Genomic DNA, 27,074 nt, shown 5'->3' on the forward strand with positions numbered 1-27,074 from the left:
ACCGACGTTCGCTTTCGGCAATCTGAGGAACGGACGGACTACAACATTCTCTTGAATACCCTTGTTTGTGCAGGGAATATAACAGTCCTCTCTGGCGCCCTGCCGGGCGATAGAAGGGATTCCGGACATTTCAGCCGCCTCGCTGCCCTAAACGAGTTCCTGAAGAAACTTTGCAAAGACAGGAATTTCTCCTTTTGAGTTGCTATGGAAGCAACCGACACTCTTTAAAAGAGATTGATTCACTCTAACCACAGGGGTTCCAGGATTATCTACATCAACATAAACCCTTTTTTTCAATTTCCACCTAAAATGACATACCCAAATCTAACTGCCTATAGCTCAGGACCAAAAGCAAGGACACTTTAAAGTGTGTGGAAATGTGAAATTAATGTAGGGGAATAACACATTAGATCTGGTGAAAGATATTACTACAAAAAAAATGAATTTTCTATTTTCTTTCCATCATTTTTGAAATGCAAGAGAAAGGCGAGGCAGTGATGTAGGATTCTAAGTGTAATTTAGATGTTTTCCACAAGATGGCAGCAGTAAGTACATTATTTACCTTCAGAGGTGAACGTATCAAACCAGTTGCCGTGATAAGTGTTTTGCTGTTGTGCACTATCCTCAAACAATATAATGTTTTTTTTCTCTCACTGTAATAGCTACTGTAAATTAGACACTGCAGTTAGATTAACAATAAGTTAAGCTTTCTGCCCATATAAGACATGTCTATGTCCCGGAAAGTTGACTGTTGTTTATAACGTCATTCTAGTCACATTTTCGCATATTGAGCAACAACTGTCCCGATTTAGGGACACCAATCCTGTAATGGTTTAAGAGACTGACGGTCAGGGTTTGGTAGTGCTCCAGTCCTCCATTTCATAATAAGCAACAGAGGACATGGAAATTGTATTATATCCCAGAGAAATAGAAGTGCAGGAAATGTAAGTAACCTAACCTATGTTCGTTTAACTATTATCTCCAAGGGTATTGTCTACAATAATCATATGCACATATAATATAATTCCACTTTTTGCACTGAAACTGTCTGCCTTAGGACGAAGCCCACTGTGGGCAGCCCACTCAGTACCATAGACATGTCAGTGACATTTCCATTTGATTCAATCTCAGATCAGCACTTAAAACAAGCAACCCAGAAAAGAATGAAAAATATTCCATAACAACATGTAGCCTGAGAAACAATGTTCATAAAATGTACAACTTATTAACATCAGAAAACATGAATATTCTGTCCATGAAATACACTTAATAATAAGTTTGATAATTCCTTTGATGGCAGGTACAGTTGAAGTTTACATACACCTTAGCCAAATACATTTACACTCAGTTTTTCACAATTCATGACATTTAATCAGAGTAAAAAATACCTGTTTTAGGTCAGTTAGGATCACCACATTATTTTAATAATGTGAAATGTCCGAATAATAGTAGAGAGAATGATTTATTTCAGCTTTTATTTCTTTCATCACATTCCCAGTGGGTCAGAAGTGTACATACACTAAATTAGTATTTGGTAGCATTGCCTTTAAATTGTTTAACTTGGGTCAAACGTTTCAGGTAGCCTTCCACAAGCTTCCCACAATAAGTTGGGTGAATTTCAGCCCATTTCCCCTGACAGCTGGTGTAACTGAGTCAGGTTTGTAGGCCTCCTTGCTCGCACATGCTTTTTCAGTTCTGCCCACAAATGTTCTATGGAATTGAGGTAAGAGCCTTGTGATGAATTGGGCTTCAAGTATGGCAGGGTGAACCTCCCACTGTACCGGTCCCATATTGCAAGAGGAAGGGAGAATGGGTGTAGGGTAGGAGTTACTGGTCGGAAGGTCAAACTGGTGGGAGAGAGCATCAGATTTTACGTTTTTCTTTCCAGGGAGTAACATGAAAATGGAAGCGTGTGAAGAGCCCAGCAGGCTTGTCTGAAGTTTAACCTCTGATATATTCCAGATTACGATGATCTGTTAGGACTAGAAAGGAATGTTGTGCGCACTCCAACCAGTGGCGCCACTCCTTGAGGGCCAGCTTGATGGCAAGTACTTCTGTCCCCCACATCATAATTCCTCTCAGCGGAGGATAACTTCCCGGAGAAGAAGGCACAGGGATGTAATTTTGGAGGTGTTCCCACCCGCTGAGAGAGTATGGCTCCTACACCGGAGACATCCACCTCCAGGGTGAAAGGAAGGGTCGGATCAGGTTGAAGAAGGACAGGAGCTGAGGTGAAGAGGCGTTTCAAGTTGTTGAAAGCAGTCAGGGCTGTATCAGTCCATTGAAGGGTCAGGGTCTTTTGGCTGGTAAGGGCAGTGAGGGGAGCGACAGTAAAACTGAAGTTCTGAATGAACCAGCGATAGTAGTTGGAGAACCCAATGAAACAGAGTTCCTTAACGGTGGTGGGTTTGGGCCAGTTACTGATGGCGGTGACTTGGTTCTCATCCATGCTGAACCCTCCAGGAGTCAGTACGAAACCGAGGAGGTGCTCTTTTCAGTCTTCACATAAAGGTTATGGTCAAGGAGTCGTTGAATAACCTTTTGCACATGCTGTATATGTTCCATCAGGGAGTGGAAGTAAATCCGGATGTAATCAATGTAGACGATGAGAAAGCAGTTGGATATCCTGGAAAACCTTGTTCATAAAGGATTGGAAGACGGCGGGGGCGTTACTAAGGCCGTAGGGCATGACCGGGTATTCGTAGTGCCCTCGTGCGGTGATAAAGGCCGTCTTCCATTTGTCGCCTTCACGTATACGGACAAGGTTATATGCACTTCGAGTTTTGAAAAAGATGTTGGAGTGGCCCACTTGTTCAAGGGTCGCTGGGATCAGAGGAATACGGTTCTTGGCCGTGACGTCATTCAGGGAATGGTAATCAATACATGGATGGAGACTACCGTCCTTTTTTCCAACGAAGAAGCCTTACACAGCCAGGCAAGAAGAAGGACGAATGAAACCGTTTGAGTGTTTAATCAATGTACTTCTCCATTGCCTCATTTTCCAGGATAGATAGGGGGTAAGCATAGTCCCCTGGGCGACGTGGTGGCAGAGTGGAGGCCTTGATTTTTGCTAAAGACATTGCTGCACTGGGCGTATTCAGATGGCATGATGGGTGGCACTGCAGAGGCAGAGTCCTCAATGATGGTGGCTCTACAGGGAAGGCTGAGACAACTGGTGAAGCAGGTAGAAGACCAGGACAGTAGTTCACCTTGTCGCCACGAGATGGCAAGGTCGTGACTACAAAGCCAGGTGTGTCCGAGGATGAGTGGCTGTTTGGGGAGTTCCATAAGTTGAATGGAGTCTTCCACACCAAAACCAATCTGGAGTCTTCCACACCAAAACCTATCCCAATGGCTGCCCGTCCAGGGTGTTAATCCTTAAGGGAGTGGTGACAGGTGTTAGATCAATGTCAAGCTCTTGTACTAGCTGGTGATCGATAAAATTACCTGCTTCTCCCAAATCTATCAAGCCCTCTACATACTTAGTAACCCCCTTCACTGTTATCAATACTGGGATGGAGAATTGCTTCTGGGAGAAATCAATGAACAAAAATGAAAGACAGGGCTATGTTCAAGAACACAAAGAAACAGGGCTACATTCAAGAACACAAGGTTGACTAAGAAAATAAATACAGAACCTTACAGTATTATGTAATGTATTGTTTCAAGTGGACCCCAGGAAGCGTAGCTGATGCTTTTGCATCGGCTAATGGAGATCCTAATAAATGCCAAATATTGCTAATTAAGCAGCCCATATATAGCGCAGCACTTGTAGACTAGCACAGGAAAGCAGTGCCACAGACGAAAGTAGAAACAAGTGATCAAACCTGAGTTAGGCTACTTTATATCTTTGGTATCAAACAAACTGAGATTTTGAGGGGTTTTGTCATGACAGTAACGCAAAGTAATATAACTAGTAATATAACTTGATGCTTTCCACACAAAGTAATATTGTAAAGTAACGCGTTACATTTGTTAAATGTAACGAGTACTATGTAACATATTGTTTTTACAAGTAGCTAATCCCAAAGACTGGTCAGGAGTTGCTCTTGGTCCTAGATCTGAGCAGGACAAACTCCACCCCTAGATCTGAGAAGGACAAACTCCACCCCTAGATCTGAGCAGGACAAACTCCACCCCTAGACCTGAGCAGGACAAACTCCACCCCTAGACCTGAGCAGGACAAACTCCTCCCCTAGATCTGAGCAGGACAAACTCCACCCCTAGACCTGAGGAACAGGTCCCAGCTGTCCTCTTAGCAGGAAGGGGGATATAAGGGTTGTTGCCATGACAACATAATGTCTTCATTGAAGATTATGTTGTGGTGGTATCTAACTCTGTGTGTGCGTGCGTGCGCGTGTGCGTGCATGTGTGTGTCTGTGTCATTTTGGCCATGGATCAAAACTCTCCACTTTGACTCGCACTGAGATAGAAAGAACTAGAGAAAAAAACAGTAAGCAAACAAGAGAGGAAAATAAAGACATAAAACATGAGTTCAGAAAGAGAAGGCAATTGGAATGTAACAGAGGCAGATTTGGTGAGCAGAGTTTAGAGGTAGAGACTTATCTGTTGGTCATGATGAGTGGCACCTGGTGATAGTCCTCCCTCTACTCACCATCCATCTGTGTCATTTAATGTGTGTCAGCCATCAGTAGACCAGACAGACTTACCCTCAGGTATTCTTCCAACCCCCAGAGCTCCCCTGGCTCACTCACCCATTCACCCATCAGACTAATGGCTTGGCTGATGGCTGGGCTCAGGCTATAGGTGCTGACATACACTGAGCTCAGACCTCCCCGGGAAGCTCTGGTTGCACCTGCTCTTAATACACGCTTTCCTAAACACACACACTTAGAGCAGAATGAGAGCTCTGGGGGTTGGCTCCGGCTTTCAGGTCTTATGTCATCACCACCTGTCTTGCACTGAGCCCTAAAACAGAACAGGAGTTTTCACCTTTGTGTTTTAATCAGTTATCATCCTGTCATGCCAGTCTCCCTCATGGCTGGAGTTATTTCATAGCATTTCCCTTTACGACCGTAAACCCCCACTAGAGAAGGGGGTATAGAAGTAGGCAGCGAAGCGAGAAGGAGAGTTTGTGTCATAACGCCATTAACCAGCAATGAGACGTATCATAGAGTACGTTTTACATGCACTCTAATAATTCAATATTAAACGGATTATGGCAGTAGGCCGAGTATTGCAATAGTCATGTAAACACCTTACTCTGCTTATCTTAATCAGTGTAAGGTCCAAATCGAAGTAAGCATACAGGATTTTTAGGGAAATGTATATTAATCTGACTATCTACAATAATTGTATTATTGTGTGCATGTAACCATGCTTAGTGTGATGTGAAGTCATAAGCTGGTAAGTCGTTCCCATATACTGGGTGGTGGTGTGATGGAGGAACACAACTAGGCGTTTACCCGAGAATCAGCCACAGCATTTATATCTAATTTACATAAACATCCTCCCATCCCTAAACATCTCAATAGTATAAGGAAGCCATCTATGGGAGATGTTGCTGTGAGAGAGTGAGGTGCAGGGGGTGAAAGGTTGTGTTTTATAGGGGTTAGTATACAGTTAAGGAGGGAAGGGTTGTGTTTTATAGGGGTTAGATTACAGTCAAGGAGGGAAGGGTTGTGTTTTATAGGGGTTAGATTACAGTCAAGGAGGGAAGGGTTGTGTTTTATAGGGGTTAGATTACAGTCAAGGAGGGAAGGGTTGTGTTTTATAGGGGTTAGACTACAGTCAAGGAGGGAAGGGTTGTGTTTTATAGGGGTTAGACTACAGTCAAGGAGGGAAAGGTTGTGTTTTATAGGGGTTAGTATACAGTTAAGGAGGGAAGGGTTGTGTTTTATAGGGGTTAGTATACAGTTAAGGAGGGAAGGGTTGTGTTTTATAGGGGTTACACTACAGTTAAGGAGGGAAAGGTTGTGTTTTATAGGGGTTAGATTACAGTCAAGGAGGGAAGGGTTGTGTTTTATAGGGGTTAGATTACAGTCAAGGAGGGAAGGGTTGTGTTTTATAGGGGTTAGATTACAGTCAAGGAGGGAAGGGTTGTGTTTTATAGGGGTTAGATTACAGTCAAGGAGGGAAGGGTTGTGTTTTATAGGGGTTAGATTACAGTCAAGGAGGGAAGGGTTGTGTTTTATAGGGGTTAGTATACAGTTAAGGAGGGAAGGACTGTGTTTTATAGGGGTTACACTACAGTCAAGGAGGGAAGGGTTGTGTTTTATAGGGGTTAGATTACAGTCAAGGAGTGAAGGGTTGTGTTTTATAGGGGTTACACTACAGTTAAGGAGGGAAGGGCTGTGTTTTATAGGGGTTACACTACAGTTAAGGAGGGAAAGGTTGTGTTTTATAGGGGTTAGTATACAGTCAAGGAGGGAAGGGTTGTGGTTTATAGGGGTTAGATTACAGTCAAGGAGGGAAGGGCTGTGTTTATAGGGGTTAGACTACAGTCAAGGAGGGAAGGGTTGTGTTTTATAGGGGTTAGTATACAGTCAAGGAGGGAAGGGCTGTGTTTTATAGGGGTTAGATTACAGTCAAGGAGGGAAGGGTTGTGTTTTATAGGGGTTAGTATACAGTCAAGGAGGGAAGGACTGTGTTTTATAGGGGTTAGTATACAGTCAAGGAGGGAAGGACTGTGTTTTATAGGGATTAGACTACAGTCAAGGAGGGAAGGACTGTGTTTTATAGGGGTTAGTATACAGTCAAGGAAGGAAGGGTTGTGTTTTATAGGGGTTACACTACAGTCAAGGAGGGAAGGGTTGTGGTTTATAGGGGTTAGATTACAGTCAAGGAGGGAAGGGCTGTGTTTTATAGGGGTTAGTATACAGTCAAGGAGGGAAGGACTGTGTTTTATAGGGGTTACACTACAGTCAAGGAGGGAAGGACTGTGTTTTATAGGGGTTACACTATAATCAAGGAGGGAAGGACTGTGTTTTATAGGGGTTACACTACAGTCAAGGAGGGAAGGACTGTGTTTTATAGGGGTTACACTACAGTCAAGGAGGGAAGGACTGTGTTTTATAGGGGTTACACTACAGTCAAGGAGGGAAGGACTGTGTTTTATAGGGGTTAGATTACAGTCAAGGAGGGAAGGACTGTGTTTTATAGGGGTTACACTACAGTCAAGGAGGGAAGGACTGTGTTTTATAGGGGTTACACTAGAGTCAGTGTTTAGGAGTATGGACATGGCTGGGTCGTATCTGCTGAATCTCTCCCTTTTTCTTCCTTCACCGTCTCCCTCGTGCACTTTTTTTTGTCTCCTTCTCCCTCCCTCTCTTCCTCTCTCTCCTAGTTGATATGTAAAAGTTAAAGAGCTGAGTGGTGTGGTTTTCTGTCCTGTTCTATCCTAATGCCATTTGCTGGTGGTCGTACACATAGCCAAGCAGGCCTAGCTAATTGTCTCTCTTTCTTATGTGTTTCCTTTCTCTCACTTGTTCATCTTCACTCATTCATTCTCTCAGCCATTTAGAGTTTGGCATGGAAAGCGGACGCATTCTGTATCCAAGGCAACCTAAATTAGTCTCAGCAGGTATGTGGGTATTATTGCTAGAGGCAGAGAGAGGGAGAGAGAAAGCGTAAAAAAGAAGGCTAAAGGATAGTCCAAGAGAGACAGGAGAGGAGAAGGAGATGGAGGAGCAAAGAAACTAGGGACAGAGGAAGAAAAGGAAAATAAAAGTGGAAAGAGAGAGAAAGCAAAGAAAGTTCCAGTAAGGAGAGGCCAATACAAAGAGAAGAGATAGAAGGTAGAAAAGGAAAAAGAAGGATAAGAGTAATGAAAGAAGTTAAAGCCGTGGGTTGAAGAGTGATGAGAAAGAGAGATGGTAAGGAAGGAAGGGTGGAAGACAGGATGGGGTGAATAAGAAACTGAAGAGAAGAGATGATAGGGATGGAGGGGAATGGCATGCAGGTTATTGCCTTCCGTAAAGAATGACGCTGGTAAGCTTTTTAATGTGTGTACTGTGTACCCAAGGAAAACCAGTGAGCCATAGCAGCACAGACAGAGCTAACCACATTACTGCTCAGAGACCAGATAAGATTACACCTGCTGCTGGTTGAAACACACACTTTTATATGTACCTGTATATGTTTGCATGTACATGCTCTCACAGACAGAGGCAGGTAGCCTAGCGGTTAAGAGCATTGGGACAGAAACCGAAATGTCGCTGGTTTGAATCCCGAGCTGACTAGAGGAAACATCTGTCGATGTTCCCTTGAGCAAGGCACTTAACCCTAATTGCTCTGGATGCTGACTAGAGAACAGAAGGGGCTCTTAGAACACAGCTGGGCTGTGGGTGAGATGATGCAACACACACACAGTGTTTTACACTGCTTATATAAGCATTGTGTGTGTTAGACAGACATTGAGGGTGTTGATTGGAGAGTTTGTGCGTAGCCTAGAGTACTAAAAACATGCATGTTGCTCTGTCGCCATTCCTGCCTCAGGACAATCTATTCCCCTATATGATAGTACACACAGGGTATCACCATTCCTGCCTCAGGACAATCTATTCCCCTATATGATAGTACACACAGGGTATCACCATTCCTGCCTCAGGACAATCTATTCCCCTATATGATAGTACACACAGGGTATCACCATTCCTGCCTCAGGACAATCTATTTCCCTATATGATAGTACACACAGGGTATCACCATTCCTGCCTCAGGACAATCTATTTCCCTATATGATAGTACACACAGGGTATCACCATTCCTGCCTCAGGACAATCTATTCCCCTATATGATAGTACACACAGGGTATCACCATTCCTGCCTCATGACAATCTGTTCCCCTATATGATAGTACACACAGGCTGTACTAATGCTCTGTCACCATTCCTGCCTCATGACAATCTGTTCCCCTATATGATAGTACACACAGGCTGTACTAATGCTCTGTCACCATTCCTGCCTCATGACAATCTGTTCCCCTATATGATAGTATACACAGGCTGTACTAATGCTCTGTCACCATTCCTGCCTCAGGACAATCTATTTCCCTATATGATAGTACACACAGGGTATCACCATTCCTGCCTCAGGACAATCTATTTCCCTATATGATAGTACACACAGGCTGTACTAATGCTCTGTCACCATTCCTGCCTCAGGACAATCTATTTCCCTATATGATAGTACACACAGGCTGTACTAATGCTCTGTCACCATTCCTGCCTCAGGACAATCTATTTCCCTATATGATAGTACACACAGGCTGTACTAATGCTCTGTCACCATTCCTGCCTCAGGACAATCTATTTCCCTATATGATAGTACACACAGGGTATCACCATTCCTGCCTCAGGACAATCTATTTCCCTATGTGATAGTACACACAGGGTATCACCATTCCTGCCTCAGGACAATCTATTTCCCTATATGATAGTACACACAGGCTGTACTAATGCTCTGTCACCATTCCTGCCTCATGACAATCTGTTCCCCTATATGATAGTACACACAGGCTGTACTAATGCTCTGTCACCATTCCTGCCTCATGACAATCTGTTCCCCTATATGATAGTACACACAGGCTGTACTAATGCTCTGTCACCATTCCTGCCTCATGACAATCTGTTCCCCTATATGATAGTACACACAGGCTGTACTAATGCTCTGTCACCATTCCTGCCTCATGACAATCTGTTCCCCTATATGATAGTACACACAGGGTATCACCATTCCTGCCTCATGACAATCTGTTCCCCTATATGATAGTACACACAGGCTGTACTAATGCTCTGTCACCATTCCTGCCTCAGGACAATCTATTTCCCTATATGATAGTACACACAGGGTATCACCATTCCTGCCTCAGGACAATCTATTTCCCTATATAATAGTACACACAGGGTATCACCATTCCTGCCTCAGGACAATCTATTTCCCTATATAATAGTACACACAGGGTATCACCATTCCTGCATCATGACAATCTGTTCCCCTATATAATAGTACACACAGGCTGTACTAATGCTCTGTCACCATTCCTGCCTCATGACAATCTGTTCCCCTATATAATAGTACACACAGGCTGTACTATACATGATGGAGGAGAGACAGAGATGGGGAGAGCAATACTATTTTAGATGAGAAGGGAAAGAAAGGCAGGAAGAGAGAGGAAGAGGGGGATACTGAAAGAAGATTTTATTTCATACCTTTGTTTATTCTCCATTTCCTCTGACATAATCTTGTAGTGTGGTAAAGTAGCATTAGTGTGGTTTAGTACATTAGTGAGATGAGAGGAGACAGAATTAGATGAGAGGGGAGCAGAGCAGTACTAGTGTTAGGACAGTGTGGAGTGCCTGATGTGACACAGTCGTTAAAGTTGAGGACTAGAGGTGCCCCTGCTGCTAGACCTCTTCACTCTGAGAGGAGTAATGAGGTCAGGAGAGAGGGAGAGAGCGGAGGAAAATAGGGGAGGAACTGGTAGAGGAGGCAGTACAGTATGTGTGTGAGGGGTAGGGGGTGGGGGTAGAAAGAGGAGAGGATTGGAGTAAACTCTGTGAATATAAAAACAGCCCCATTTAAAATTATACTAGAGGTGTCTGTGCAAAAGTTGACATCAACAAATGGGCAGTTGTGGTTGCAGGGGTTTACATTGTATGGTGGGTATGTGTAGTACTGACTCCAAGGTGGGTAATGTAGTTTTAACAATGCTAAACTTCTCTCCTCAGTCTGTAAGATGTGTTGGTTGGTTTGTTTTGTAGTTCTGACTGACTTGACTGACCAGTACTTTAGTAGTAACAGTGTTGTTGTTGTCTAACTGTGTGCACCTGTATCTCTCTTCCCTCCAGTCTGTACGTTGCGCTGTCAGAAGTTCCTCATCTCTCGTGTTGGTGAAGACTGGATCTTCCTCATCCTCCTCGGTCTACTCATGGCTCTGGTCAGCTGGGTGGTTGACTTCGCTATCGCCATCTGTCTACAAGGTAAGGAGGAGGGAGTTGAAGGGAGGGAGTTGGGGAGGGAAGGTGAGGTAGACTTGGTCTAATGACGACTTTGGTCAGCTGTACACTCCGTTCCTTTGGCTGAATCTTTTCATCTGACATCTCTCCTGCATGCAGCTAAAGAAGACATGCCACACACCAGATAATCTCAGACACTGTGGTTTACTCACGTACATCCCTCCAACCAGGGTGTGTGTGTTCATAGTGAGCTGCAGTGCAGATTACTGTCCTCCTGAGCTGCATGCAGGTGTGTGTTTGTGTGTATGATTAGCTTAAATCTGGTTTAATGTCATCTTTGCGCCATGAAACTGTGTGTGCGCATGTGTGTGTGTACGATTAGCTTAAATGTGGTTTAGTTAAATTTTTGCAGCGTGAAACTGTGTTTGTGTGCTGGTAGCATGTATGCTGGGTGTTCAGAAGGTGTGTGGGTGTCAATGTGCTTTATCTTCAGTCAAACACACATTTACACACATTGCTGTGGTGTGTGTGTGTGTCAGATGGTAGACTGCATGTGGAGAAAGTAGAGAGGGGAGAAGAGTGAGTCATCTAGAAGCAAGCCGCCCATCCCCTCTTTCTCCACACAGGCACATACACATTTTGATCTCTCCCTATAATGAAGTCATTTTTAGGAGAAGAGTCCTGCGGGTTCTAATGCTGTACTCATGAGTAGGGTTGGGATTTGCCAGGAACCTCACGATACAATATTATCACGATATTTAGGTGCCGATAGGTATTGCGATTCTCATGATTTATATATGTTTTCACAATTTATATATTGGATGTACTTTTACTTTATGATTGACACCAAGTTGATATTGGACTGTGTGTGTCCACAGCACAGAAGTGGATGTACGGAGGCCTGGAGAGTAATGTGTTTCTCCAATACCTGGCCTGGGTCACCTACCCTGTGGTGCTCATCACCTTCTCAGCTGGCTTCACACAGATACTGGCCCCACAGGCCGTAGGTAAGACACACACACACACACACACACACACACATACTGACTGCACCATAGCACCATAACCCCCTCTCCCCCTCTAGGTTCAGGTATCCCAGAGATGAAGACCATTCTGAGGGGTGTAGTGCTGAAAGAATACCTCACCTTTAAAACCTTTGTGGCCAAAGTGATCGGCCTCACCTGTGCCCTGGGCAGTGGCATGCCTCTGGGAAAGGAGGTAACAGACACACTCAGTACAAATTATTCTCACTACACACACACCTCTGACGCGTACACACACATACGCTGTTCTCACAGTCAGGCTTGTATGAGTGTGTCACATGTTGCTGCCAGTACAGTACAGTCTGTTCAACTAGTTATGCAGACACACACTACATTTGACAGCCAGCAGATGCAATCTGGCTTGAAGGCTCCTAAAATCAATCAATATATCTGTGATTCATAGGACAAGGGGTTATCACAGTGAAACACAGAGACTGGCGCTGGCGTGGGGTTGTGGTGACACGTGGACCAAGTATTTTAGGAAATCATTCACAAGACATTCTCTCTCCCTCTCTAGGGTCCGTTTGTTCACATTGCCAGTCTGTGTGCAGCACTCCTCAGCAAGTTCATGTCTCTGTTTGGTGGAATCTATGAGGTAAACCACAACTGGACAAGTACACACACACACAAGTTACCACATTGTTATCAATATGATCTTTCAGAAGGAAACACCACGCAGAAATATGTTGAACCATTTATTGCGAAATGAATAATGCAAGTCTTGTCGATATAGGCTCTGCTCCTTCAGGGTAGCTCAATGCCCAAGCAGTGTCAATATACACTGAACAAAAATATAAACGCAACATGTAAAGCGTTGGTCCCATGTTTCATGAGCTGAAATGAAATATCCCAGAAATGTTCTATATGCACAAAAAGCGTATTTCTCTCACATTTTGTGCACAAATTTGTTTACATCGCTATTAGTACGAATAAATGAAAAAGTATGCACTTACTACTGTAGTTCGCTCTAGGAAAGAGTTCTGATAAATGTCTAAAATTGAGAAAAAAATATAAATGTATGCACTCACTACTATAAGCAGCTCTGGATAAGAGTTCTGCTAAATGACTCAAATGTAAATGTGTTAGTGAGCATTTTTCCTTTGCCAAGATAATCAATCCACCTGACAGATGCTGATTAAACACCATCCTCATTACACAGGTGAACCTTGTGCTGGGGACAATAATTGGCTGTGATGGGGTGTGTTAACCGAGAGCACAGGCTCTGCTTGAAGCTAGCATAGGAACAAACAAAGTATATAGTAGTCACAAAACTAATCTGCTACATTTATCATCACATTTAAACCACATTACATCTTATCACTATAAGCAAATGCATACTAGCAGTAGCAGCAAGATATATGAGCAGAACCGGTCAGCTAAATAGACCTCCAAATAAGGCAGGCGTGATTGTTACTGGCATCTAATTGGTGCAATCTCAGCTGATGCGTCAACTGAGGCGGGCACTTGGATTCCCGTTCTGAACTGGCTTCGCTTTATTAATCCGTTGCGTTCTTCTTTCAACACTATACTTGCCTCTGATATTTCACTTCCATAGCCTAACTTTTTCCCAGTACTCTCCCTTATGCACATCACATTTAAACCACAGTACCACCACAGTACATCTTATCACTATATCTATCATCTACTGTAGCCACTGATCATGCAGTCAAACCAACTCCACTATGGTTGAGATGCCATAGTAATTCACTGAACAGGCTCATCTCTCCCTTAAGACAGAACTGTACTGTAGTTTAGCTATGTATTGAAAAGATTCCTTGTTTCTCTGAACTCCTAAATCAGGCCGATCGACATCTTTCTCTCCCTCTCCCTCCCTCTCACTCTACTCTCTCTGATGGGGGTAAAAGAAGCTGTGATAGCTCAGGAGGAGCTGTGAGAAACACACACCAATCTGTTTGTTCCCCTTCCTAATCGACTGCTCCTGTCTGCGTCGGTTTAAAAGCAGGCCTGTTAGTGGGCTAGCTCAGAGGAAAGACTTGGCCAAGAAGAGAGAAACATGTCACACATTGCCAGTTTAGAGAATGTTTTCTGTCTTGACTGTCCCGAAGGAGCACATGTCCAGAATGCATATGTATTTCTTTGCTTACACACACACAGTATGTATATTTACACAAGTAACATACACATAATAAATATTTAAACTAGCATTTTATTTGCTAACTAATTAAAGACATCTCATGTGTAATCTCCCTAGCTATACTACAGGGAGCGATAAATAAATGTAGCGATACATAAATTAAGAAAGCAAGGGAGAGAGAGATGGAGGTAAAGACGGACAACCAGGCAAAAAGGAGTAGAGAGTAGAAAGTTGAAAGACTATGTTTGTTCCGCTTGGGCCTTAGGGGACAGAGGGAATGAGAGAGAGGGAATCGTTGATTCATCTCTCTGTAGTCTGAAGATGAGAGTCCCTTGTTCCCTCTGTCAGTGTGTGTTTGTGAAGGGACGGGGGCAGGGGCAATGAAGAATCTTTGAAGCAAACCCCCAAGTCCCCTCAAGTGTGGAGAACTCCTTTGCTACATACCCCTGTCTGTCTGTCTGTCTGTCTGTCTGTCTGTCTGTCTGTCTGTCTGTCTGTCTGTCTGTCTGTCTGTCTGTCTGTCTGTCTGTCTGTCTGTCTGTCTGTCTGTCTGTCTGTCTGTCTGTCTGTCTGTCTGTCTGTCTGTCTGTCTGTCTGTCTGTCTGTCTGTCTGTCTGTCTGTCTGTCTGTCTGTCTGTCTGTCTGTCTGTCTGTCTGTCTGTCTGTCTGTCTGTCTGTCTGTCTGTCTGTCTGTCTGTCTGTCTGTCTGTCTGTCTGTCTGTCTGTCTGTCTGTCTGTCTGTCTGTCTGTCTGTCTGTCTGTCTGTCTGTCTGTCTGTCTGTCTGTCTGTCTGTCTGTCTGTCTGTCTGTCTGTCTGTCTGTCTGTCTGTCTGTCTGTCTGTCTGTCTGTCTTGTCTGTCTGTCTGTCTGTCTGTCTGTCTGTCTGTCTGTCTGTCTGTCTGTCTGTCTGTCTGTCTGTCTGTCTGTCTGTCTGTCTGTCTGTCTGTCTGTCTGTCTGTCTGTCTGTCTGTCTGTCTGTCTGTCTGTCTGTCTGTCTACCCACCCACCCACCCACCCACCCACCCACCCTTAATCTTCTTGTCCTTCTCTCCCTCGGCTCCCTCTAGACTCTTTCTCCTTCCCTCATCCTCTCTCTCTTTCTCCCTCCTCTCTGTTGTATCTGTACTGTATACGAATATGGTGCATTTTATGGCATACTAATGACAAGTGTGTGTGTGTGGTGGTGTTTAGTACACATTCACACTCACCTCTCTGTTTCACTAACATGCTGCTTAAAGGAGCCAAGCCTCATAGGAAACAAGGTAAAGCATGGCTGGAGATGAAGGGCAGAACATCCACCATAACTTCCTCCTCTCCAGAACTCCATATCCCATCTCTCTACCACCTATTTAAATGACATATCTGTAATCCATCTATAGTCCCATGCCATACTGTGTTTGCAGAAGTTTTATTACCTTCTACCGTACCATGTGGTTGTTTGGGCAGTGGCATAGATCCAATCTCTCTGTGCCATCTACCAAAGTAAAGCAATTCAATATTATCAAAACTGTTTTATGAAAGACGTTTTATATTTGCAGGAAAGCTATTTTGAGTGTTGAGAAAAGGGAACTATGATAGTTGAGAAACGATGAGAGCATGCTGCTTCGTTTTGGCACCAAAGCTTTAGTTTTTTGTGATTCCACACAAATTACTCTTCCATCAATGCATTTGTTCATTAAAATATTACCTACAAAGTGATCATGTTTAGGAATAAACACATTAGCACTCAAGCTAAAGTGGAGAAGGGTTCTTCATATTTCCTGGTCGGAGTAAGTGTGACAGGCAAACGGAGGCAAACATTTTAACTCAGCATTTCCCAAACTCGGTCCTGGGAACCCCAAGGGATGCATGTTTTGGTGTTTGCCCTAGCACTACACAGCTGAACCAAAACATGCACCCCTTGGGGTCCCCAGGACTGAGTTTGGGGTAACGCTGAATTAATTAAATGTGTCCATTTGAATCTTCAAGAATTGTACTTATTAGTGCCTCATGAGCTTAGTTCAGTCCTTGCATACATAGCTCTGTCCATGAATTTGAGAGTGGATACATTTCTTCAGCCCTATCCCTCAGCTTTTTACTGAAACGGGTGGGAGGAGGCTTTGTTATTGTTTCATGGTGAAATGCGTTATGGGTAAAAAAAATATTTTAACTCTGCATTTCATCCACAACACCTCTGACAAGGGAACGTTGGGCTATACTTGCTGCTGTGCATGCTAATTGCTAACAGGCATTAGTGAGAGCTGCCCTGGAGGAAGTCAGTGGGCTGACTTATTGATTTAAATCTGGTTTATATGGCTCTTCGTCCTGTTTATTATTTTGTAAATAATGTAGTAGCTTACTTTTGGCACTTATGTATTCCCCATTTTTACACATCAAAGACCTCCCCTTGGACAGAAAAACATAACATCCTTGTATGCCTCCTTCCACTGCTAGGTCTACATCCACCCGACAACGGCCTAGCCTACCTCATAGGGTGTGTGTGTCTGTAAATGTAAATATGCCTCTCCGTATGTGTTTACAGAATGAGTCGAGGAACATTGAGATGTTGGCAGCTGCTTGTGCTGTGGGGGTCGGCTGCTGTTTCGCTGCCCCTATTGGAGGTGAGTGACACCAACATCCCACTAGACACAAACTCGTTGAATCAATGTTGTTTCAGTGTAATTTGTCAACGTATTCGGACGGGGAATCTATGCTGGATTTGAAAAAAGTAATCAACATAAACTGTTTTGAGGGTGGAATTTCAACATGATTGTCATCATGTTAACCAAATTTCAGCATAGAGAAACCTTGTATAAAATGTGTTGAATTTGTACCTTTTAAAACAATGTCAGAACTTCGACGTTATATCCACTATCAGGAAAAAAAACAATAGGCTGGGCAGCACCTACTGTAGAATGTATCTATTTACAGCTACGCTTGGTCTCCCGTCCAGGGTTTTAACGTAGCCTAGCCCTTAGCTATGGTAATTGTCACTGACTATTACCAATGTGCTATCCTGAGAATGATTCTTGAGAGATCTCCACTTAAAAACTAAATAGATTCAATGTTGCTATCGAAGTCATTCCAAAGGATGGGTTTAACAGAGCAAATGAAATGTGACCATGCTATATCACCTTTATATCATCAATGATGCTATTTAGGCCTATATAAACGTATAGCATTTTGCAAAGTCATCAACAGCTATTGTCTCAATTCAACCCAGGATTCAACAACAAATAGACTACATAGGCCTATGATTTCAATCTCTGGTTGATTTCAAATGTAATGAAATGTAGTGATATTGAATAGTTAGGTTGTCAACTCAACCAAATATAAAAATGTTTTATTATTATATTTGTATTGTACTTTTTACCCCTTTTTCGGGATATCCTTCGCTGCAACTCCTGTACCGACTCGGGAGAGGTGAAAGTCGAGAGCCATCAGTCCTTCAAAACATGACCCTGCCAAGCCACACTGCTTCTTAACTCACTGCTCGCATAACCCGGAAGCCAGCCGCCCCAATGTGTCGGAAAAAACACCGTACAACTGGCGGCCCGAAGTCAGCATGCATGCGCCCGGCCCCTCACAAGGAGTCGCTAGAGAGGGGGATAAGGACATCGACATCCCGGCCGGCAAAAACCTCCCCTAACCCGGACAGCGCTGGGCCAATTGTGCGCCGCCTCATTGGTCTCCCAGTCGCAGCCGGCTGCGACACAGCCTCGGATCGAACCCGGGTCTGCAGTGACGCCTCTAGCACTGCGGTGCTTTAGACCGCTGTGCCACTCAGGAGGCCCAAATATAAAAGTGTTGAAGGAGAGTTCCATCTGTGTCACTGACTTAGTCTGGCTTTAATTCCAGTTTGTCAACAAAACAACAATTGATATGTTGGATTCACATCTCCATCTCAACCAAAAATCTACATTAAAGAATAGGACTACATCAAACATGAATTTAAAGTGCATTTACATTTTGGTTTGATTTGATTTAGTGATAACACAATTAAATTTCAACTCGCTTTTGGCAGTCTTTTTGAGTTGGTAACTATATAGATTGTGATCTCATTGATCAACGTCTCAACCAAATATTACGCAATTATTCACCTTGAAATGAGGTGGTGTGTCCTGTGGGATAAACTGACAGATACACTGGCTGGGTCAGAGATGGCAAGGTTTGCTCTTCCCCATTCACATAGTTACTTTGATCATGTTCCTGTGTGTTCCTGAGAAATGTATTGATGTGTGTGTGTTTTGTAGGTGTGCTGTTCAGTATTGAGGTAACATCTACGTTCTTTGCGGTGAGGAATTACTGGAGAGGGTTCTTCGCTGCTACCTTCAGTGCCTTCATCTTCAGAGTCCTGGCTGTGTGGAATAAAGACGAGGGTAAGACCGGTCTACATGTGTACTGAATGAAGATATAAACACAACATGTAAAGTGTTTGTTTCATGAGCTGAAATAAAATATCCCAGAGATTTTCCATATTTACAAATAGCTTATTTCTCTCATATTTCGTGCACAAATTTGTTTACATCCCTGTTAGTGAGCAATTCTCCTTTGCCAAGATAATCCATCCACTTGACAGGTGTGGCATATCAAGAAGCTGATTAAATAGCATGATTATTACACAGGCACACATTGTGCTGAGGACAATAAAAGGTCACTCTAAAAACACAGTTTTGCCACAGATGCCTCAAGTTTTTTTCCGGGAGCGTGCAATTGGCGTGCTGACTGCAGGAATGTCCACCAGAGCTTTTACCAGAGAATTTAATGTTCATTTCTCTACCATTTAGCCTCCTCCAATGTCGTTTTAGAGAATTTGGTAGTACTGCCAACCGGCCTCACAACTCCAAACCACGTGTAACCACGCCAGCCCAGGACCTCCACATAGTCAGTCACCCAGACGTCTGATGAAACTGGGTTTGCACAACTGAAGAATTTCTTCACAAACTGTAGAAACTGCTCACCTTCGATGACCATTGGCACGCTAGAGAAGTGTCATGGTAATTCAAATTAATAATGATTAGAGACAAGGTCAATCCCCAATCAGGATATTACTTTTTTCAAATGTATTAATTACATTGATTAATTATTGCAGTAATGAAGCTGGTCGACCAACCACCCTTAGATGATTCATTGAGAGCCCAACAAACAGATTTGAACCACAGCATTTTATAGCAAACTACATCCTACTGAATGTTCATGACAAACAACAGATGTGTGGAATGGGTCAAAAGATTAGACCTAGTATGAAAGAATTGAATAATTCACAGCAGACAGTATCTGCGGTAAAGACTGTTCTCATTGTATGGAAACCAGAGTTTGGCCCTCAAGACGAGGGCTCTTAACTTGTACCTCACAGTACAGAAACACCAACTCATTCTATGGCATAAATCAATTGTCAGCTCAAGCTATCTCTATCTTGAGTAAACACCATGTCCTTGACCATACCCAGACAAGCTGCAGGGAGCTGGAGTGGAAACCATCCCTTTACTATTTGTTAAGTATAATTGTTAATATTAAACAAAACAGGTAAACATGTTCATTTCTCTCTCACAGAAGTGTGCTCTTTATTGATGAATCCCGGTTTCAACTGCACTGGGCAGATGGCAGAAAGCGTGTATGGCGTTGTGTGGGTGAGCGGTTTGCTGATGTTAACGTTGTGAACAGAGTGCCCCATGGTGGAGGTGGGGTTATGGTATGGGCAGGCATAAGCTATGGACAACGGACACAATTGCATTTAAATGATGGCACAGCGATACCGGGACGAGATCCTGAGGCCCATTGTCGTGCCATTCATCCGCCGCAATCACCTAAAGTTTCAGCATGATAATACACAGCCTGCATACTCACCAGACATGTCACCCATAGAGTATGTTTGGGATACTCTGGATCTACGTGTACGACAGCGTGTTCCAGTTCCCACCAATATCCAGCAAAGGAGTAGAACAGGAAACAATCAACAGCATAGGAGATGTGTCGTGTAGCATGAGGCAAATGGTGGTCACACCAGATACTGACTGGTTTTCTGATCCACACTCCTACCTTTTTTTTTAAGGTATCTGTGACCAACAGATGCATATCTGTATTCCCAGTCATGTGAAATCCATAGATTAGGGCCTAATTAATTTATTTCAATTGACCGATTTCCCAATATGAACTGTAACTCAGTAAAATGTTGGGTTTTATTTTTGTTAAGTGTATATGGGTCATTCCACTAATTCGGTGCCTTTTGAGATGTGTGAAAATAACTTTGGAATTCACAGAATTTTAACAAACAAGTTTTCCCATCTGAGTAGGTTAAATTAAAAATGACTATCAAGGGTCAAATAAAGTAGCAGGAATGTTACATTGGCCATTAATCCCCTTGTGAAATGGGGAATGGAAACGTGTGTGTAACAGCAAGAGGCACTTGAGTGCAAGCTTCACAATCTGTAAAGATTTCTACCCTGTCTATCAATGGGTAACAGGTTGACGTGTTATGCTCGACCCGCTCACTTTTCCACCTCAAAACACCAGAAAATGGTCAAAAATAGTTCAGCCAGCTCTCCTGCTTTTACACCAACATTTTATGTTGAATTTTTCAGTTCAGAAATGACTTTGTCAAAGCAACAGCATAACCAGGGCTTTACAATAATGGGGAAAACGTAGGGGTTAAGTGGGTTAAAATCAGAGGGTGCACAGAGGAACATGTTAAAATCTTCATAGAAATCAGAGGGTGCACAGAGGAACATGTTGAAATCTTCATAGAAGTCAGAGGGTGCACAGAGGAACATGTTCAAATCTTCCTAGAAGTCAGAGGGTGCACAGAGGAACATGTTCAAATCTTCATAGAAGTCAGAGGGTGCACAGAGGAACATGTTCAAATCTTCCATGAAGTCAGAGGGTGCACAGAGGAACATGTTAAAATCTTCCATGAAGTCAGAGGGTGCACAGAGGAACATGTTAAAATCAGAGGGTGCACAGAGGAACATGTTAAAATCTTCCATGAAGTCAGAGGGTGCACAGAGGAACATGTTAAAATCAGAGGGTGCACAGAGGAACATGTTAAAATCAGAGGGTGCACAGAGGAACATGTTAAAATCAGAGGGTGCACAGAGGAACATGTTAAAATCAGAGGGTGCACAGAGGAACATGTTAAAATCAGAGGGTGCACAGAGGAACATGTTAAAATCAGAGGGTGCACAGAGGAACATGTTAAAATCAGAGGGTGCACAGAGGAACATGTTAAAATCAGAGGGTGCACAGAGGAACATGTTAAAATCAGAGGGTGCACAGAGGAACATGTTAAAATCAGAGGGTGCACAGAGGAACATGTTAAAATCAGAGGGTGCACAAGGAACATGTTAAAATCAGAGGGTGCACAGAGGAACATGTTAAAATCAGAGGGTGCACAGAGGAACATGTTAAAATGCAGAATTTTAGCACTTTAGCAAGTTTTTATTCATATAAAGAAATCTGATTTATTTAACTAAGCAGGTCAGTTAATTAAAAGGAAATTCTTATTTACAATGGCGCCACTATCCATGTGGTCTATATTAAAGGGCTCCTCATTAAATATTAAAAGGCTTTTAAAAATCAGTATTGGTGCACAATTTCATTTCAAATATCAACGGGATGCAATAAGCACTCATTTCGTGGAACAACCCATACAGTATACTGTATATTGGCACATGCAATCATTGATGTAAGGTCTGTACTGTATATAGCCCCTTAAAAGCATTTTGATAATGATGAATCACTCTCTCTCCATCCCTCACTCCCTCCCTCCGTCCTACACAGAGACCATCACAGCTCTGTTTAAAACCCGTTTCCGTCTGGACTTCCCCTTTGACCTCCAGGAGCTCCCAGCCTTCGCTGTCATTGGGTGAGTCTAAGTTGTCTTCAATTAGCTAGTGAGCCGTACGTTGCCTCTGTTAGCCAGTGAGCCCTACGTTGCCTCTGTTAGTCAGTGAGCCCTACATTGCCTCTGTTAGCCAGTGAGTGCTACGTTGCCTCTGTTAGCCAGTGAGCCCTACGTTGCATCTGTTAGCCAGTGAGCCCTACGTTGCCTCTGTTAGCCAGTGAGCCCTACGTTGCCTCTGTTAGCCAGTGAGCCCTACGTTGCCTCTGTTAGCCAGTGAGCGCTACGTTGCCTCTGTTAGCCAGTGAGCCCTACGTTGCCTCTGTTAGCCAGTGAGCCCTACATTGCCTCTGTTAGGCAGTGAGTGCTATGTTGCCTATGTTAGCCAGTGAGCCCTACGTTGCCTCTGTTAGCCAGTGAGCCCTACGTTGCCTCTGTTAGCCAGTGAGCGCTACGTTGCCTCTGTTAGCCAGTGAGCGCTACGTTGCCTCTGTTAGCCAGTGAGCCCTACGTTGCCTCTGTTAGCCAGTGAGCGCTACGTTGCCTCTGTTAGCCAGTGAGCGCTACGTTGCCTCTGTTAGCCAGTGAGCCCTATGTTGCATCTGTTAGCCAGTGAGCCCTACATTGCCTCTGTTAGCCAGTGAGCCCTACATTGCCTCTGTTAGCCAGTGAGTGCTATGTTGCCTATGTTAGCCAGTGAGCCCTACGTTGCCTCTGTTAGCCAGTGAGCCCTACGTTGCCTCTGTTAGCCAGTGAGCCCTACATTGCCTCTGTTAGCCAGTGAGCCCTACGTTGCCTCTGTTAGCCAGTGAGCGCTACGTTGCCTCTGTTAGCCAGTGAGCGCTACGTTGCCTCTGTTAGCCAGTGAGCCCTACGTTGCCTCTGTTAGCCAGTGAGCGCTACGTTGCCTCTGTTAGCCAGTGAGCGCTACGTTGCCTCTGTTAGCCAGTGAGCCCTACGTTGCATCTGTTAGCCAGTGAGCCCTACGTTGCCTCTGTTAGCCAGTGAGCCCTACGTTGCCTCTGTTAGCCAGTGAGCCCTACGTTGCCTCTGTTAGCCAGTGAGCGCTACGTTGCCTCTGTTAGCCAGTGAGCCCTACGTTGCCTCTGTTAGCCAGTGAGCCCTACATTGCCTCTGTTAGGCAGTGAGTGCTATGTTGCCTATGTTAGCCAGTGAGCCCTACGTTGCCTCTGTTAGCCAGTGAGCCCTACGTTGCCTCTGTTAGCCAGTGAGCGCTACGTTGCCTCTGTTAGCCAGTGAGCGCTACGTTGCCTCTGTTAGCCAGTGAGCCCTACGTTGCCTCTGTTAGCCAGTGAGCGCTACGTTGCCTCTGTTAGCCAGTGAGCGCTACGTTGCCTCTGTTAGCCAGTGAGCCCTATGTTGCATCTGTTAGCCAGTGAGCCCTACATTGCCTCTGTTAGCCAGTGAGCCCTACATTGCCTCTGTTAGCCAGTGAGTGCTATGTTGCCTATGTTAGCCAGTGAGCCCTACGTTGCCTCTGTTAGCCAGTGAGCGCTACGTTGCCTCTGTTAGCCAGTGAGCCCTACGTTGCCTCTGTTAGCCAGTGAGCGCTACGTTGCCTCTGTTAGCCAGTGAGCGCTACGTTGCCTCTGTTAGCCAGTGAGCCCTACGTTGCATCTGTTAGCCAGTGAGCCCTACGTTGCCTCTGTTAGCCAGTGAGCCCTACGTTGCCTCTGTTAGCCAGTGAGCCCTACGTTGCCTCTGTTAGCCAGTGAGCGCTACGTTGCCTCTGTTAGCCAGTGAGCCCTACGTTGCCTCTGTTAGCCAGTGAGCCCTACATTGCCTCTGTTAGGCAGTGAGTGCTATGTTGCCTATGTTAGCCAGTGAGCCCTACGTTGCCTCTGTTAGCCAGTGAGCCCTACGTTGCCTCTGTTAGCCAGTGAGCGCTACGTTGCCTCTGTTAGCCAGTGAGCGCTACGTTGCCTCTGTTAGCCAGTGAGCCCTACGTTGCCTCTGTTAGCCAGTGAGCCCTACATTGCCTCTGTTAGGCAGTGAGTGCTATGTTGCCTATGTTAGCCAGTGAGCCCTACGTTGCCTCTGTTAGCCAGTGAGCCCTACGTTGCCTCTGTTAGCCAGTGAGCGCTACGTTGCCTCTGTTAGCCAGTGAGCCCTACATTGCCTCTGTTAGGCAGTGAGTGCTATGTTGCCTATGTTAGCCAGTGAGCCCTACGTTGCCTCTGTTAGCCAGTGAGCCCTACGTTGCCTCTGTTAGCCAGTGAGCGCTACGTTGCCTCTGTTAGCCAGTGAGCGCTACGTTGCCTCTGTTAGCCAGTGAGCCCTACGTTGCCTCTGTTAGCCAGTGAGCGCTACGTTGCCTCTGTTAGCCAGTGAGCGCTACGTTGCCTCTGTTAGCCAGTGAGCCCTATGTTGCATCTGTTAGCCAGTGAGCCCTACATTGCCTCTGTTAGCCAGTGAGTGCTATGTTGCCTATGTTAGCCAGTGAGCCCTACGTTGCCTCTGTTAGCCAGTGAGCCCTACGTTGCCTCTGTTAGCCAGTGAGCCCTACATTGCCTCTGTTAGCCAGTGAGCCCTACATTGCCTCTGTTAGCCAGTGAGCGCTACGTTGCCTCTGTTAGCCAGTGAGCGCTACGTTGCCTCTGTTAGCCAGTGAGCCCTACGTTGCCTCTGTTAGCCAGTGAGCGCTACGTTGCCTCTGTTAGCCAGTGAGCCCTACGTTGCCTCTGTTAGCCAGTGAGCCCTACGTTGCCTCTGTTAGCCAGTGAACCCTACGTTGCCTCTGTTAGCCAGTGAGCCCTACGTTGCCTCTGTTAGCCAGTGAGCACTACGTTGCCTCTGTTAGCCAGTGAGCCCTACGTTGCCTCTGTTAGCCAGTGAGACCTACGTTGCCTCTGTTAGCCAGTGAGCCCTACATTGCCTCTGTTAGCCAGTGAGTGCTATGTTGCCTATGTTAGTCAGTGAGCCCTACGTTGCCTCTGTTAGCAGGTGAAAGCTGGTGTGAGTGTTCAGGAGGATAGCCTCCTGACGTTAGTCACCTAACATTGATTATTCAGCCAGCGAGGTGGTGCATTTAGGACATCTTATTTTAGCTTGCTGTTACCGTAGTAGCGTAGCCTCTGGGCTTACCACATAACTGAATTAGACCAGAGCCTCTCTCTCTCTCGTCTCTCTCTCTCTCTTTCTCCATCTCAGAAGAAAGAACAGCCATCTACTACTTAACTCTGCGTGTGCTCCCAAAGAGAAGAAAATCCCTCTTTTTTTCTCCTCTTTTCTCCTTTTTGTCTGGTGGATGTCCTCCCTCTCGTGATCTGAGCAGTGAAGCTTTAACTCATAATCTAACAAAACGCTCCCTCTGGAGAACAGAGTTTGTGTGTGTGTCTGTACGCAAGACCCTTTATGTGTGTATTTCAGTATCCTCTCCCTTGCCAATGCCTTGATGTCTTATGGGGAAAGTCGGTCAGTGTTTCAGTTAACTCGGACAGGGAGAGAGAGGGGGGGAATTTGTCGTCTCTGCTACATGCTAGCTGGGGAAGACCTTTGTGTAGTAAACCCCTTCTAGCCTCTGGATTTATGTTTCAAACTTTCACTGGTACTCAGATGTGGTGTTCTGAGATATACATACGTGCACACGTGCACACACACACATACACACAAACCAGTGGAGGCTGCTGAGGGGAGGACGGCTCCCCTCAGCATGGCTGAGGCTGGAACGGAGAAATGGAATGGCATCAAACCATGTATTTGATACCATTCCACTGATTCTGCTCCAGCCTTTACCACGAGCCTGTCCTCCCCAATTAACGTGCCACCAAGCTCCTGCGACACAAACACACACACACACACTTATACATACACACACACACACGCACACACACGTTTCAGAGAATAGCTTTAAAACATGTAGAAATGATTCTCCCTCATCCATTCATCATTTATTCAGGAGTATTTGACAGAATTCATTATGCAGGAACATGAATTTATGAGCATTCATATACTTGGCTGTAGCTGAGGGGGAACTTTGGAAAGTACTTTTCAAAGGGCTTTGCTTGATTCTGGTGGCTGGAGAAACTGTCTCTTTTGCCTACTGACAGTTACACAAAGTGGACGCATACTTGGTACTTACTTAAAACACAAACATATATACATGTAAACCTGTCCCTCTCTCTTTCTCCACCTACATTTTCTTAATTTTATCTCCCTGTCCCTCTTCTCTCCATTGCCCCCAATTCCCTCCCATTCCTCTCTCAACCCTCCCTCCTCTACCCTCCTCCTCTCTCCTCAGTATTGCCAGTGGTTTTGGCGGTGCATTGTTTGTCTACCTGAACAGACTGATAGTCCAGTTCATCAGGAAACAGAAGACCATCAACAAGTTCCTCATGAAGAAGTAAGTCATGATGTCATCAATGTCAGACAGAAGCCCCTACTGGGTCCCAGATAGTCCCTGTATCCTAGTGTCCCACAAACACACTAGCGCACACATGCACGCACACACTAGCGCACAACTAGATAGATTACTCTGTGAAATCAGCTCTATTGATGCAGATCTCTCCACAGCAGAGAAAAATGAAGACATTCATCTTGACAAGTGTTTATTAATGAATGGTGTTTACTCATCTCCCTATCAGACTGATTAATTAACTATCCTCAGATTTCTAAATGAATGTAATGTTCTGTACATCACTCAGCCATGGGAAGGTTTTGGGGACAGTTTGGTTTTGAAGAGTAAACAGTAATGACTAAACACCCTTTTGCTTTCTCCTCCTCTCCCCCTCCTTCCCTCGTGCCTCTTCTCTCAGGCGTCTGCTGTATCCAGCCCTGGTCACTCTGCTGGTGTCTACGCTAACATTTCCCCCCGGCTTCGGACAGTTCATGGCAGGCAAGGTTAGTTCCACTCAGTTGTTTTACTTCTTTACATAGAGGCAGAGTCTACCTCCCACCCTCTCCTCTTTCTGTCTCTGTAATGAGAGGGTGTCAGACTCTTGGTCTATTTCTGCTACAATAAGCTGTTGATTCTGTTGCTCCCTAAAGTCTAGCTACAGCATCACACACAACTACACACTGTCTTCTAGACCCCCACTCAGCTTCACAAGCCTTAAGCCAAACCACTTCAAATTAAATCATCACATCCATTGCCTAAATTGAAAATGCTTTCCATAATGGTCTTCCTAATAAAATGGATGTGTTGTACCCAATTTCAAAACACCTCCTAGCACCTACCCCGT

At 44.7% G+C, this 27,074-nt stretch overlaps 1 protein-coding gene across 3 annotated transcripts in view; it reads left to right on the forward strand.

Annotated features, from left to right (window-relative positions):
- LOC109904879 (chloride channel protein 2-like) overlaps positions 1 to 27,074 on the forward strand; it is a 197,085-nt gene that overhangs the window by 103,780 nt on the left and 66,231 nt on the right. For all 3 annotated transcript variants that reach the window (XM_031791067.1, XM_031791069.1, XM_031791068.1), the window contains 9 exons: positions 10,812 to 10,943; positions 11,798 to 11,926; positions 12,004 to 12,137; positions 12,480 to 12,557; positions 16,579 to 16,657; positions 18,290 to 18,415; positions 21,813 to 21,897; positions 26,135 to 26,236; positions 26,649 to 26,733. In XM_031791067.1, the coding sequence (XP_031646927.1) occupies positions 10,812 to 10,943; positions 11,798 to 11,926; positions 12,004 to 12,137; positions 12,480 to 12,557; positions 16,579 to 16,657; positions 18,290 to 18,415; positions 21,813 to 21,897; positions 26,135 to 26,236; positions 26,649 to 26,733 (950 nt within the window). The remainder of the gene's footprint in view (positions 1 to 10,811; positions 10,944 to 11,797; positions 11,927 to 12,003; positions 12,138 to 12,479; positions 12,558 to 16,578; positions 16,658 to 18,289; positions 18,416 to 21,812; positions 21,898 to 26,134; positions 26,237 to 26,648; positions 26,734 to 27,074) is intronic.

The sequence above is a fragment of the Oncorhynchus kisutch genome, linkage group LG15 (assembly GCF_002021735.2).
Source record: "Oncorhynchus kisutch isolate 150728-3 linkage group LG15, Okis_V2, whole genome shotgun sequence".
NCBI classification, from domain to species: domain Eukaryota; kingdom Metazoa; phylum Chordata; class Actinopteri; order Salmoniformes; family Salmonidae; genus Oncorhynchus; species Oncorhynchus kisutch.